This window comes from Manduca sexta, chromosome 24 (genome assembly GCF_014839805.1).
Source record: "Manduca sexta isolate Smith_Timp_Sample1 chromosome 24, JHU_Msex_v1.0, whole genome shotgun sequence".
NCBI classification, from domain to species: Eukaryota; Metazoa; Arthropoda; class Insecta; order Lepidoptera; family Sphingidae; genus Manduca; species Manduca sexta.
Window position 1 is genome coordinate 12,900,361 of NC_051138.1, and position 16,276 is coordinate 12,916,636.

At 45.7% G+C, this 16,276-nt stretch overlaps 1 protein-coding gene and 1 non-coding gene across 2 annotated transcripts; one reads left to right on the forward strand and one right to left on the reverse strand.

Moving 5' to 3' along the window:
- The first annotated feature begins 1,886 nt into the window (after nucleotides 1-1,886).
- On the forward strand, nucleotides 1,887-1,958 carry Trnaa-cgc. Its single transcript has one exon. It is a non-coding gene; the product is annotated as a tRNA-Ala (tRNA).
- An 11,140-nt stretch (nucleotides 1,959-13,098) lies between these two features.
- Nucleotides 13,099-14,895, reverse strand: LOC119190449. The gene has a single exon (XM_037442411.1). It carries the CDS (start codon nucleotides 14,893-14,895, stop codon nucleotides 13,099-13,101), a length of 1,797 nt encoding a protein of 598 aa, XP_037298308.1.
- Nucleotides 14,896-16,276: the final 1,381 nt, after the last annotated feature.

Below are 16,276 nucleotides of genomic sequence, written 5' to 3' on the forward strand. Positions count from 1 at the left end.
ATTAAAATCATTATGTTTGTTTACACACGAGCTTAGGGATGGGTGGGTGGATTTGTTTAGAAATTATTGATATCGATATTTTAACAGACGCCCGTTTATCAGTTACGGTTTTTGTCTTTGAAAGAATGTTAGAGCACACATCAATATTGTATTTTCCAGAACGACAAACTAAGTGAAATTAGAATATTTTTTTAGATTACCAAAAAATTTAAAAGCCAAGGCAAAATGAATTGAGAATATTGAGCGACGTGATTGGAATCCTACACCAAATACATATTTCTTTACATTTTGAGAAGATATGCATAAACCACACGTTTAATTAACGCGAGTAAAAGATAATTGTTTTCCAACAATATTCCCGATAAGTAAAATAGTAATGATTATTATACTTCACCTAATAGTAATATTACTTTAATATATTGTTATGAATAAAATTAGAATTGTTACATAAAAGAATAGATAAACATAAAAGAAACAACATAAAGATGAAATGTAAGATATATTTTTACAATTGGCGGTCTTATGTTTCGAGCAACCTTTGCATGCACGGAAATAGATACATAATCATATTGTTGTTATTGCAAATAATTATTATAATTGATTATCTTAACCACCATCTTTACGCTCATTGATTTTAGTTTACTGAAACATAGTTATGTTTCTCGATCAAAGAGCATAATAATAAAATAAAATAAAACCAACCAAATAATTGCTGACTACGCTATCTTATTCCATTTATCATGTATTAAGTAAATATGTTAATCTGTAACTTAAATTTTTAGCAAGGAATAGTGCAACATACAAATATAGATCAAACACAACTGGATGTTTGTCACAACAGGTACTGCTTTCTTTAACAATTGTTACTTATAAATCAGTTTCAGTTTGTTTGTTTATATTATGGTTTGTTATATTTATATTATGGTAGAACCTAACCCTTTTCGTATTTGATCTTTTTAGGGCTTGTTTGTCTCTCTTTTAATTCTTCGATGTCGATACAAAATTTTCGGTACTAGCATATCACTATTGTAAGGGGCGGAGTCGGCGCCATTTTATGCATTAAATATGCCGCATGTCACGTGACCATATTACCCATCCTCTATACTCTTTAATCATTGGAATTGACGGAATAGAATTTTTTACCAAGCTTTCGTCCTATATTGAAAGATAACAGGAGGGTACATCTTTCCAATACCTTTATTTACCATAATATTATGATATTATCGTCCTTACACAGCCATAATATTATCTTGGACAAATTCAATCTCTAATAAGTCACGTGCATATTGCTTTATTATAAACCTACGCCTAACTGTAAGTCAATTTTAAACATGATTGACGTATGGAATTTAATGTATTTTATTTTATCAATTCACTTTGAAAATCGACCTTATTCTTTCATGCACTGCCGTCTGCATAATTAAATAATTGACTACTACATAAACAAAGATAACGATCGGAAAATGTTTGTCATCCCTGATAAAAGATTTAATACTTTATTTTGTATCTGTGTACTATATTGATGAAGATGATTTATGGAGTTCAATCAGGTTTGTTGTATAGAACGATATTTAATATCTTCTGGTTAATGGGGATTCATGGCTTTGTGGCTAAGGATATTGTAGGATTACGGGTTCGGTTCTCGGGTTTATGATATTTTTTTTTTTATTATTATCTATATTCACTACATTTTTTGTCTATTTTCGGTCCTATGATATGATAGGAGGCGAACCCCAAGTGCCTGATGCACATATTCCGGTCTCCGGGCGTAATAGTAGTGGGCATCGTAATCAATACCAATGGGAACACTACTAGAATTGAAATTAAATCCATATTAAACTTCAGAACATACAACGAGACTGCAATTTCGACGAACCACATACATCGGGGGTGTAACTCAGTGGTAGAGTGTCTGCTTCGCATGCTGAAAGTCCTGGGTTCAAGTCCCAGCACCTCCACTCGTGGACTTTTTTTGTAACTTTTTTTTGGTAATTTTACTTAAATATAATTATTTGATTGAAGTAAGTAATATGTTGGATAAGATCTATTAGGGCTGATTTGTCCATAATCTTGTATAATTTATTCGTACGTAATTGTACAACACGAACGAATTCAAAATGACACATGTATGTGTAATATTGTCAACTTCTATCACTTTTATATTCAGTCAAGTTATAACTTATTTGATGTATAAATATTATCTAACGATTGCAAAAATTCTATAGTAATTTCGAAGGTGTGTCAAGTCTACCGATCCGCACTAGGCTAGCGTAGTGGACTAAGGCCTAATCCCTCTCAGTAAAAGTGGCCCGTGCCCAACAGTGGGACAGTATATAATACAGTGCTGATATTATATATTGAAAAAATTTGCCCTTAATCATAATAATTTATTTTAAAAAAAAAGTGTTTATATGTACTATTATTTTTCCATATTATGGATGTTATGAAAATTTCTTATAGAGAACTTTTCAGGTACTCAGGTTTCCTGACAATATTTTCCTTTACTGTTAAAGTAAGCGATAATTTGCAAAAAATACTCACAACACAAAAAAAATCAGAGGTATATGAACCTGTGGACATTCGTCTCGGCATTCCGTTCCACTCCCAACTAGGCTATCGTTACATTATCTTAGTTTGGATAATTTATACATAAAAGTGACAATCTTTGGCATCGATAAACAAAGACTTTCCTAATTACAAATAATAAATAATATTATTTCTTGTAATTAAATATAAGTTACGAGTTTACAACAATTAAAAACGTTTCTTTCGATCTCTCTCTTCTTATGAATGAACAAATACATCCACACTAATCCATCTTCTTTACCCCTACAATGGCTCTAATTGACTTCTTGCACGCTACCATTCTGACGTCGGCGCACAAAGGGTGAAATAAGAAACAGGACAAAAGGTGTTGTGAGTAAAAATTAGTATTGTTATGAATGTATCATTACTAGAACATGTGCGCAACACATGGTCGATGGAGCAACCGTGTGGTGGATTGGTTTATTGGAAATGGAAGGATATGTGTATAAAGGATTTTTTTATGTTAGTGTTTTATGGATTGTCCAGATGACACATGCACGTAAGTGAATATGCTTCTTTGCTATAAAGACTAAACGAGGTGGTAAGAAGTTTGTAGCCAATGCAGTTTAGTAAATAAACATGATGAGGCAATTTTGTATATTTCTAAAATTTTTGGATCGCAGATGATCCATTCTACCAGAACAACAAATTCACTGCTTATCCTAATTGAATATGCAATTTCGAAAAGAGCGCATGTCCGAAAATGTAAAAAAAATTGGAAAAGGAAATTGTTTAAAAGTAGTCTAAAAGAAATTCAATTTATTTTTGGGTTAGAATTTGGGTTCAATTAACAATAAAAAATTACACAAGTTTTGTTATTTATTATAATAATATATACATTTCTCGACATAGATATTTATGAGATGTGCCCTTTTCGAAATTGCCTATTCAATTGGTATCTCATGATAAGGATCCTTAACTAACTAATATTATAAATAAAAAATGTTTGTAGGTTTGTAACCAGTAGACACAGAAGCAACTGATTAGATGTGGGCGTAGTTTGGCACATGGGTAGACCTTGATCTGGAATAACACATAAGATATTTTTAACCTGGAAATTTACTCCGATGGGAAATAATATTTTTATCATATTTCCTTGTTAGTTAATTTCATAGTTGTAGTTTTCCGAAGTTCCTTACTGATCAACACGAAAGCTGTTTTTAGTTCCTACTATCATTTGTTAACCGACTTCAACTAAAGGAGGTATCAATTCTACGTGTATTTTTGTTTGTTTGTCTGGCTTTATAATAATGTTATATATACACACACACACACACACACACACACACACACACACAACATCACGCATTTTATCCCCGAAGGGGTATGCAGAGGCGCAACCATGGCACCCACTTTTCGCCAAGTGTGTTCCGTCCCATGATGTGATAGGGGGCGAGCCTATCGCCATATCGGGCACAAATTCCAGACTCCGGGCTGATACTGAGCAGAAAAACCCAAATATCACTTTGCCCGACCCGGGATTCGAACCCAGGACCTCAGAGCGCTGCCGTACCGCGCATGCAGTACATTTACGCCACCGAGGCAGTCGTTATATATGGATTTAATTATTCAGTTATACATCTATGGTAGTGGTAGGTTATATTTTACTTCAACCCGGATAGCGACCACCGTGCACAAGGTGTTAAAACCCGCCGTAGCGGCCCACGTAAGTGTGTCGCGTTTCGAGATCAGCCTATGCATATCCCAACAGGCCGGCATTATTGTTTCGACTGCCGAGGAGTAATCATCTCTCGTTAGTTGACATTCTATTGAACCCACACCACTTGCCTTCAGGTGCAGTAGGGTGACATTGCCATCTGGGACGGTTCAGAGCAGATATCTTAGTGCAACAAGATACCCCGGGCCGTCCCGTATGCGCCGAAGAAGGCCACCGCGGGTTTTGGTTGGTATGCCGGTGTAGGGTATACAAGGGTTAGGGACTCGGTCCAACGCTCGCTCGGATGATGTTATACTCCCCAGTGTCGACATTGGGCCGTAACTACGGTGAAACCAACATAACCATTCCACTGACCCTCCGAGTGGTGGTAGCGATAACGCGTTTTTCCCCGCGTAAAAAAAAGCGTGACATTGCCATGCAAAATAAACAACAAAAATCTTGGTAATAAGGTGCATAAACATAGTAGTAAATAAAACACAATCACAACAACTACATATAATTGCCAATAGATTACAATATAAATTAGGTATATTTTTATTAAAAAAAAAATGCTTTCGTTGCTTCTCGCCCTTATTTCATTACATCATATGCCAATTTTGTTAGATGCTCCCAATATTCTAATCATTGATAATTATTACCGTGATTAGCTGATGACTATCTCGATCCAGCCGATCTACAAATCTGTTCAAGCGACAATAGTGCTTGGTTTTTTTTGCCGGAGCGAACCGTGCGCACCCCGGCCCGTCACGGCGTCGCGTGGTCGCATTCGGCACGCTCCAGCGCACCTTGCTCTCGACTTTTTATGTTAAAAAAGTATGGTGATCTTTTGTCGCGTGGTTCTGTAGGTTTTTATGTGAAAAATATTTAATACATTTGTTGGCAGAGACTATGGGTAACTGCGCGATCTGAAAATCCTTATATGAAAATGATTTCATAATTATTCTGACCTGTAAAAAGCAGTTATAGATTTAAACATGTTGCTTTTTTACGAATTTCCATATTTTTTTATTTTAGTTGCAATCAAATATTTTTTTATTTCTAGTGCTTGAATAACAATATTATCAAAAAATAAACATTATTTCATCGAGTCTTTGCCGAGAATTAGGTGCATGTTGGACCGCCACTGTAAGTCCCAACAGAGGCAAAACAGTATTTTGTTAAACATTGACACCAATGAATTTAACCCATTAATGTCGTAAACAGAAATCCACAGGTCTATTTAAATGAGTACAACAGCCTAGTACAAGTATTTCACACGTCTAAGTTGATTATTCCATGAAAGAACAATATGAAGGCCTAGGGACAAGATTACATTAACTCCTAATCGTAATTCCTTCCAGGATATTTCTGGCCTCAAGTTTATTTTATTTCCAGTAAGAACAAACTTTATGCCACCTTATAAACAACACAATGAGTCTCGCGGGAACATCGCAATCTATTCAAGTCACTTCGCATAGTGCGATTCTAGCTCTAACTTGATTGCAGGAATGACGCATGACTGCAATGAATCGATTTCCGGAAAGTTCAACATGTGTAGTCATTTTTGGAATTAATTCAAAAAATAATAAGTTTTGTGTTGATCGACTATTTTATTGATAAAATCCTTAATATTTATAACTTCAGTTTTGGATTTTGAGCCTCTAAAAACTCAGTGCAGGATAAGGTTCACTTCATTCTGAAAGAAATAGTTGACCCATTGGACCAGTTGGTATTAACCAACATAGCTAATGGAGAGGGAGTCGATTAGTCTTCATAGTATCATTCACATTTCTATAGAATATATTATGGGCGCATAATGTTTATTCGACTTCAAAAGATTCTGTTGAGATCCCTAATAATTACAAATTCCTATCCAAAATAAAACGCACCATTTTATTGACCATGGCATACAGAACCTTAAAACAGATCACCCGGTAGACGGTGACGAACGGAAATTTTGTGGTCCTGGCACGAGCGGTGTAAATCATCGAAAAAAACATCGTTACGCCATGTTCCGAATACCAGAGATCGTGGTCACAACTTAATTTCATTCTGTTAAGTTCTTACTAATTTATCATTTTGTACTTAGTTATGTTTTCTTTCTGCCTTGGTTTTAAAGATGTCTACTGATACTGCTACCAAATTACAATGGTCAGTATGATTAGATACTTGGATGAAGTTTCTTTTGTCGCAAATATTGTTTTTAAAGTATATGAATTCACTAAAGATTACTCTAAGAACGAGATTCTGCTTTTGTAATGTCTTGACTTTGTACTCTAGTTACACCGGGCTTGTTTGTTGGAACACGTGGGATCACGCAGTGACCCCAAAGTTTTGAAAATATCGAGAAAAAATCTGTTCAAAATTAACGCAAGGGGAGGGGGGGGGGGGGATTCTTACAAACATAATGGACTTACAGTTTTAGAGCATTAGCGTGCCACCAAAAAAGAAATGACAAAAAGACCTGTTTTCTGTTTAGGCCGAGGTAAGCATTCGACATCCCTAATTTATGTTATTTGAGGTCTAAAAAGCAGGAAATTCGTTATTTTTATTTGTCATTGGTATTTATTAGCTGACCTCCCTGCTGTCATTGGAAATGTACCCATAGTCCACCTGTCTTTGTGAATGGGCCTGGTGATAGCTTATTAATGAAAGGTTTATAATATTCCCATTTGGTCGTATTCTAAAAAATAATAACCATTAAAGTAAAACGGGACGAAAGGGAAATGCGTCTGTAAACTAAATTTTTAAACTTTATTGCAATATCAAATACATTTTTATTAAGAACGTGGTTATATGTCTTTTGCTCTATTTTACCTATTTCAGTATACAGGTATATAATAGTATCAACCCTGTATTATATACTGTCCCACTACTGGCATGGTCCACCTCTACTATAGAGAAAGGTTAGGTCTTAGTAACCACGCTGGCCCATTGCGGATTACTTATCTTCACGCACCCTAAAAATTCCTATAGAGTATTTCTCAGGCATGCAGATTTCCTCACGATATTTTCCTTCACCGTTAAAAAGATAATTCATAAAGAATACAGGTATAAAATTGCCACATTAAAGAAATTGTTCTTCCACTAAACACGGAAAACAATGGAGATCGAATAATGCAAATATATCAAGGATGTTAAGTCGGTTGGCCTAACCGTCGTGACTTCCCTTTCGTTTAAATAATTACTCCACTTTAAGGGCCCACATCCTTACATTACACCTGTATGTTGTTTTTAAATAATGTATCGTGTTAAAAGCAGTTTTAAGATTCTACAACCAAAGTGGTAACGAAATCGATATGTAAATGTATCTTATCGATGAGAACGCATGGTCTATCCACTAAAATATATCACCAAATTACTCACAGACCTCGTACCGTAAACTGGTAGCCGTGAAAATATAACATCAATGTATCGTAGATATTAGAAATAATTTGGCAAGTCAAATACCTGTGGTTTTTAAATCTCACCAAAGACACGATTACTGTCATAAAATTATTATTAAAAGTATTTGCCTTAAAATATAACTAATACAATAATCATAGAATAATGCTATTCCGTTTTCAACACTAATGCTTGTAAACTGGATTGTCAATGAAGAAATTGTTTACCAATCAAAATAAACATGAACAAGTCTAGACAGCGTAATATTACATACAATATGTTTCATAATGGCAGAAACAATAAATTATGTTTTAAAAATAAATTAAAATATCTGATAAAACGCCGCTACTCCGAAATGTATGATTATGCAGAATCCAATGGTTACTAAATTGGTGTTTGGGAACGAAAATAGTTATTTAATTCAGTACTCTTTCACCAGCCATTGACGGTGTAATATTTAGTGTTTGTGCCAACGAGTAATAAATTAGATCAGAGAGGATACGCAATTGAATCCAAGGCGACGCCGCACGCTACATTAAACGCTGTGAAGACGCTGTTGACTTACGCTTCTATTGCATGGAGCAATTTTCAGGCTTAGCAGAATCTAGGGAGGACATAAAAACATTCTTAGCAATTCTTACCCACATTAACAACCAAGACTCGCCTCGAGATACTTGCGATAAGAAACTCGCTGTCTAGAAACTCGAAACAATACTATGGAATTGATAGTTGATGAAATTTGTAAAGCTACTCTCAATTGTAGTCTGATGTTTCTTGGCGATAAATAGTCAGTGTTTGATGTATACATATTATCTAAGCATGACATAATGCACCTGGTTTTCGTAAGAAGTATGATTTTTTTGCGAATTATTTGTAGAATATGACGATATGCCACATCTATCTCATCATTACCTAAAACTATCATATATAATATGAAAGATACCCGCAATCTTATAGTTTTTAATTCATACCGTGGCATAAAACTAGATTTAGTATAACTTAGGACGATAAATTACGTTATACTCATAATATTAGCAACATGGCATTTTTAGTAAATTTGAAAAATATCGCGCCATCATTTCAAACGTCGCATCTACCAAATCATCTATGGCGAACTTAATGCTGAGACATTAACAACTGGTCTACATTCGTATTGAGCGGAGACAAAAAACAACAGGCGTGCAGTTAAGTAGATAAAACAACAGCAGCCGTCAAATTTCCTTCAGACATTAATCACACTAGTATGTTCGGTAAGGCGATAGTGCGACCAAACTTTCGTTGTTAGATGGGACTTCCAACAAACTTTGCACTCAATTGTTTTGGCAAATAATTTGGATTGTCCATATTATTTATATTTTGTAACGTCCTTTTCAACATCTGTGGTACGGTTTTTGTAGTTGGAATTTTATCAATATTAGGCCGTATCGCACATGACAATCCGGCAACTTTCTTGCTCGTTTCAAAATCTTTGACATTGCTTAAGATCTCCAAAATCTTTTAGCATTATGTTATTTACCATTAACCACAATCATTGTTTAAAATCAAAGAAGAGACAGTAGTGTCCATCTAGATCTAATTCTTTCGTCGTGGGCTAAAGAACTATATCTTTTATAATCTAAACCCATGGCGATAGTATTCGCGTGCCGGCGCGGTCGCGCACTTTCTACCGCTAACGGTCGGCGCGTGCTCGCCGCACCTGTCTCGACCCTTTTTTTTTTTTTTTTTTTTTTTTTTTTTTTTTTTGGTTTCGCGGAGAAAGTCCCTTATTACTACCACCCAGCCTTCGTGGGGGGCGACTGAGCGGTTATGCTGGGGTAACCGTGCCTTACGGCCCGGCGTTGAGCCGCCCGGATTTGATGACGACCTTCGGGCGACCGCCGGGCCGAGTCCCTAACCCTATATACAACTTAAACCTATGCACGGCCTACCAGCTAAAACTCCGCGGTGGCCCTCTTCGGCGCATTAGGGACGGCTGCGGGCTTCCTCTGACGTTAAAGTGTCTAGTCTGCGACCGCAGCCGCCCCTGCGCGGTGCCGCCTTGCGGCCCGTCTCCTATGGGGGCTCAGAAAGCCCGCGCACCGAAGGACGCCCTCGGCGTCTACGGCAGCGTGAGGCCAACTACACACACTGCCGTCCAACCCGGGGGTTAACCGACAAATGTGCAAAGATGCACAGAAATGCACTAGGGCGGACAGCCCCTGCTGCCCGCCGACAACCCCCTTCGTGGCCCCTATTAATCGCCTCTTACGACAGGCAGGGGATACCGTGGTGGAATTCTCCAAACGCCCCCATTCCACAGGGCGGGAGACGCCGGTCAGTCGTCCACCCGGCGCCTCCTTCGTCTCCTTTGACGGCGGGAGGGATCGGCCCGTTCCCGATCCCTCTCGGCACTCTCCTTCTGCGAGAGGACCACCTCGCAGAAGTGGGCCACCGCACGCCAGGCCTCCCGACTGCCGACCATGGAAGCGACCACGGCCGGCAGTGAGAGATCTCCTCCGACGACTGAAACGAGAGCGCTGCGCTCCTCGTCCCAGGCTGGGCAGGACTCCAACGTGTGTTGGGCCGTATCTTGCGGGCAGTTGTCACAATGGTGACACACGGCGCTTACTTCCTTTCGTACTATTTCACACAGGTACTCACCGAAGCAACCATGCCCGGTGAGCACCTGCGTCAGGCGACAATGTCGCCACGCCGTGGCGCCTGTCCAGCCACTGTGCAAAGACAGGACGCACTGCCGCGACGGCCCGAAGCCCCGCTGACGGGGCCTCCAGCCTGAAACGCCACTCCTCCACGGCGGCTCGCCGTAAGGAGGCCCTTTTGGCCTCCACCTCCTTCGGGGCCGGACGCTGCCCATTCCTGAACGCCTCCTCCCTCCAGTGGAAAGTGTCAGAGAGAGATTTGGCGTCCAGATCCCAGGGCAGGAATCCGGCCAAAACACAAGCCGCCTCGTACGAGACCGTGCGGTACGCCCGTATGGCGCGCTGCGCAACGATCCGCTGCGGGCCCCGCAGGAGGGCGACAGAACGCCGCCCCAGGGCGTCAGCCCAGACCGGGCTGCCATACAGTGCCATGGACCGCACGACCCCGTGGTACAACCTTCGGCAAGGGATACTAGGACCTTCCAGGTTGGGCAGCAGGCTGGAAAGAGCGCCCGCTGCCCGGGACAACTTCGTCCTTAACTTCTCAAAATGGGCGCGGAAATCCCACCGGCTATCCAAAATCAGACCTAAATACTTCATAGTTTTGCCGATGGGAATCCGCACCCCCTCAACCACGATGTGGGCACCGGCCGGTGGCCCCCGCCGAGGCCCGTGGAAACAAATGGCCTCGGTCTTCTCGAGGGCCACCTTCAAACCTAAACGTCGGATCCGACTCACTACGTCGCCGGTGCCCACCGCCGCCAGGATCGCGGCGTCCTGGAAGGTCTTGGACGTGGCAGTGACTAGCGTATCATCCGCATAGCACGTCACGCCGACGCCCCAGAGATTGGCACCACGGAGCACCCAGTCGTACCCGATGTTCCACAAGAGAGGGCCTAGAACCGACCCCTGTGGGACACCGCACGACATCGCTCTACGGTGCCACCCGTCGGCGCCCGGATACACCACGTACCTGTCAGAAAGGTACGCGTGCACCAGACGCCTGAGATAGGGCGGCACCGCGTGGTACCGCAGTGCTTCATTGATACATGGCCAGGGGAGCGAATTAAACGCGTTAGAAATATCTAAAGATACTGCAATCACAGTTTTACCCCTGGCCACTGCTTCCTCCGCCTGCGACTTGACCCGTAGAATCGCGTGGACGGTAGAGCGTCCACCACGAAATCCAAACTGACTGTCGGCCAAGTTGGGACCGACCCTCTCGAGGTGCTCGACAAGGCGCGCGTGTAGAATGCGCTCAAAAAGTTTGGCAACCTCGTCGAGCAGCACGATGGGCCGGTAGGCCGACGGCGACTCTGCGGGTCTCCCTTCCTTCTTAAGCAGGACGAGCTTCCCGGTTTTCCAGCGCGCCGGGAAGACGCCCTGTGCCATACAGGCGGAGAAAAGGCTGCGGAGCCGCGGCCCCAGGTGCTCGAGGGCTAGCACCCAGGCTTTCCCGGGGATGCCGTCGAGTCCCGGGGCGGTGTTCTTGCCCCGCAGCCGAAACACTGCCGCCCGCATTTCCGCGGGCGAAACCTCTGGAATATCCCTTGCCGATAACTCTAACGACGAAGACGCCACTTCCGGTGGCGCCATCGGTGGAGGAGTGGTATCCTCGGTGGCCGGGAACAAGGCCGCGACGACGTTGGCCAGAAGTTCTGGCCGGAGACTCTGCGACAGCGGGGGCGCCGCTGGACGAAGCTTATTCATTACTAATTTGTAGGGGCGCCCCCATGGGTCCACGTCGAGAGTCTCCAAAAACTCCCTGCGTGTCGCGACCTTGGCCCTATGCACGGCCACCCGCAGCACTCTCTTCGCTTCCTTGTAGAGGCCGTAAAGCTGCCGCTCTTGGTCTTCGTGTGTGCTACTTCTAGAACGGCGACGGCGATGCCTGGCGTATCGACGGCGCGCCGCCACGCAAGACGCGCGCAATTGCGCTAGCTCCGCCGACCACCAGTACACCTGCCGCCGCGGAGGACGACGGAGGGCCCGGGGCATGGCGGCGTCGCAAACATCCGACATTGCCACCCCGAACCACTCCGCCTCCTGCTCGACCCGCACCGGACCCTCCGGCGCGGGGAGCCACGATACTGCCAGAGCGGCCAGCCCTAGGGCCTCCTTATCAAGGCGCCGTAACGCCCACCGCGGGCCGTCCTGATTAAGGGCACTCGGTCCACCACTGTTGGGCCGGATACTCGAGGACGCGGAGACGTCGAACCTGATATAACGATGGTCCGACAAAGTCTCCACGCCCACGAGGACTCTCCAGCCCTGGACACGACGTGCGACGGCGGGGCTCCCAAACGACAAATCCACTATGGACCCGCCGTTGTGCCGCACGCACGTGTTCACCGACCCCCTGTTCAGGACGGCCAGGCCGACGGAAATCGCCCATTCCTCCAGGACCCTACCACGAGCGGTGGTCGCCGGCGAACCCCAGACCGCGGATTTCGCGTTGAAGTCGCCGGCGACGATCGCCTGATGAGGTTGGCCCTGTTCAACCAGGGCCCCCAACCGAACGAGAAACGATTCGAACTCGGCCAGGGGTCTGTTGGGGGAGAAATACACTCCTATTACCCACAAGTCCCCCAACAGAGCCGCGACGCATCCCTGGCCCTTCTCGACTTTTGCGAAGGGGCGGGGGAGCCAGCGGCACCCTGGTGATGATGGCCACCGACCCGTCGATGTCTCCGACCCAGTTATCGCGGGGCGGGACAAAATACGGTTCGGCGACCACGGCCACGTGCACCGACCACTGCGCCAGGCTCTGGGACAACAGGTCCTGGGCGCGGGCGCAGTGGTTTATGTTCGCCTGGAGGAATCTAAACTCCATTATTGATGGGCGACTTCCTCCACTTCCATCTCGGCCACCACTGGTTGCGGTGGGCTCGCCGCCTGCGACTGGGACGGAACCTCAGCCGCGGCAGCTGGTCTTCTACGCGGGCGACGCAGGGTTTTCTGGGAGGACGCGGAACAATTCTTCCCTCCAATTCGGTGCCCGGCGGGCTTGCCAGCTGCGGCACACAAGGCGCAGTTGAACTTGTCTGCGCATTGCCGGGCTTTGTGGCCCGGCTTGCCACAGCGGTAGCACAAATCACTACGGTCAGTAGAACCGTCGCAGCTCCCTCGCACATGCCCTTTCTCGAGGCAACGGTAGCAACGCATAGGCCGCACCTCGAGGACGGTCACTCGTGCAACGACCCAGCCTATTTTAAGACGGCCCGCTTTTATTTTTTGGGCCGCCTTGGTAGGCACCTTGGCCCAAACGGCACCCATGCCGGATCTGTCTGGGCGGACTTCCCCAACTTTAATCGCCTCCGCAGCGCACCCGCCAATGCTAGATAAGGCCGCCTTAACCGTCTCGGAGGTGGCCGCAAAGTCCAACCCCGAGATCCGCAGCTCCGAGCACTTGGTGGGCCGGGAGACAACTACATCCCCCGAGTCCCCAAAACATTCCCTCAGCCGCGCGGCGAGGGAATCGGCCTTCTGCTCGGACTCAGCCCCGGGCACCTCGTATAGCATGGCACCCGTGGCTGCATATTTAGGCCTGAGTCTGTCGATTTGCAGACCAGACAGGTCCACTCGCCGCTGTGCGTCCGTGAGTACTCCAGCGTACGTCAGCCCCTTCTCAACGGCCGCTGGTGTCAATGATATGACTACCGCGGCTGACTTCGGCGGCCGGAGCTTCGGCTCGGAGCGCTTGGACGACTGTCGCGATGCTGCGGGTTTTGGTGCACCGGACTTGGCCTTCTTCTTCCTTCCCACTACTTCGGTCCAGGCCGTATCCATGGACACAGGAGCCGGCGGAAGTGGACTAGGTTCCTGTGGGGCTTGCTGCCCGGGAGGGGCGGGCCTGTTCTTTCCTCTCCCCTTTGTCTTTTGTGGAGCTTTGGCGTTCTGTGGTGTCGGCGCCGGAGCGGCGCCCTTCTCGCCTTGAGTACCCTTTTTGGCTACACCTTTGGCTACTTTTACGCCAGATGGCCCGGCAACTGCAACGCAGGACGGGTTGTTAAAGGGAGTGACCAGTGGTGTCAGCACAGGTGGAGTGGGCTGGACAGCTCTACTGCCCTTCGCTTTGCCCTTGGCCTTGGTGGTGGCGGACTGAGGTTGCCCACCAACAAATCCTTCCCTGAACTGGGAGCTCCACTTGCGCGGTTTTTGTTTCATGGGCCAGGGGGAGGTCTTTTGAGCCGGACCCATGAGAGTCGACTCAAGTCTGGCCTGCAAGCGGGCTTCCAGCTGCTCTATGGCGTCTTCAGATGGTCTCGCACACAGAGCCTTCTCAAGTTCTTCTATACGTCGTCTGAGGGAGGCGTTCTCTTCCATCATCTTGCTCATTGCCGTCTCGAGGCGCGCGCTGTGGTCTCTAAGCGCCTTCGTCTCCTGCTCGAGTCGAGCATTTACCGTCGCCTGCGGTTGGTTGACGTATTCGGTTATGGTCTCAGCCACCGAGTTCAGAGCTTTTTGGCTCGTGCCCTTCAAGTTGCCTGATTTGCGCATAATCAGCCGCACGATCTTGCTGCAGTGAGTCAGGTCCTCTCGTAGAATGACTCTCGGTCCGTCTAGCTCTATCGGAGGTATTTCAGGATCTACAGAGGTTTTCAAGTACTCTTGAACCCGTTCTTCCATTTCCTCGTCCCGCTGGATCCGGTGAGCCTGCCGTCTTTGAGTTCTTAGGTCACGTTGTGCCTTGCCCGTTTTTGAAGGCGGACCGGTGTCTGTGCCGCTTTCCGAGTCGCTGGACGGACGAGATCGCGACCTCACCGAAGATGTTGCACTTCCCGCCCAAAGGCGTCCTCTACGGAGCCTCGTGATAACGCCACTCGTTTCAGGCTCAACGACCGAGGCCGGAACCGCAAATTCAAAATCACCTGCTGAACCTTCACAGGGCTGTACGCCCACATCTCCTCCTATAACTTCTCCTCCTACTATCTTTCTGTCTTCAGGATTGCTCCCTCCGACCTCCGCCACTCCAGCCCCGGATTCGGGAACCGGAGTAGGCAATCTCGTCAGTTATATTGATGGGTGGGGTGTTTTAAAATATTTGCATCCATGAGATTCCCACGAGTATGGGGGAAAGGGTGGTCCGCCCAGGCAGAGCCCCCTGTACCTGGGTAAGCCTAGCGTAACCCGCACAGAGTGTCGGCCGGTACTCTGGCGGGGGTCGCACTCGAGACCGAACTACCCATCGGCCATGCATCCCTCGCGGTGCGCCGCCGCTTGGGATTCGGGGTCATTTTATAGAGGTTTTCTTCCTCGCGGTCCGGGCGGTTAAGCCAAGACCCTCGGTCCGGCAGGAGCGCGAGACATATCCACAGACCTCCACACCGGATTACGATCTACGACGGCGACAATGGGAGAGAGAGTCCCTCCCACTGCCTGCTCGGGGCGGGGTGAGCGCACACCGAGCCCGTCGACACTCCCAGGACAGAACCAGGAGTCGCCCGAGGTGGGCCCTTCGGACCAATCGTCAACTAAACGAGACGACGATCGCCGCAACAGGCGACGACCGCCAACCATCTTGTTGTCAGGATATTCGCCGGCGCGCAGATCAGCCTGATCGGTCTGATCGACGCGCCGTTGCCCAGGGTGCACCACGAGGAGGTTTCCTGACCTAGCACCCCACCTGTCTCGACCCTACGTACTCAATACTCATTGTGCTTCATTACTCTCAATGTTGGCTATTCAATTGTGCCTGTATGATAGAATTAGGATTATCGATGGACTTTTTTTTATCTTTAAAAGATTAGGTTTTATTATTCACTGTATACCTCCGTTTTGATCATGGGACAAAAAGTTACAGCTGAAGAAAACATAAAAAAAGCGACGAAAAAAAGTTTAATAAGTAACTCATAGTTAAAATTAACCCTTGAATAATATAACTTCCTGAAAGTGAAATAATGATCAGAACTAGATCGGTGGTCTCTGAGATACCTCCTTATCAAAATTTACGTCTTTGTAAGTAGATAATTTTGTATCTGGATTGAAATTACTCACTGGAAAGGGACCA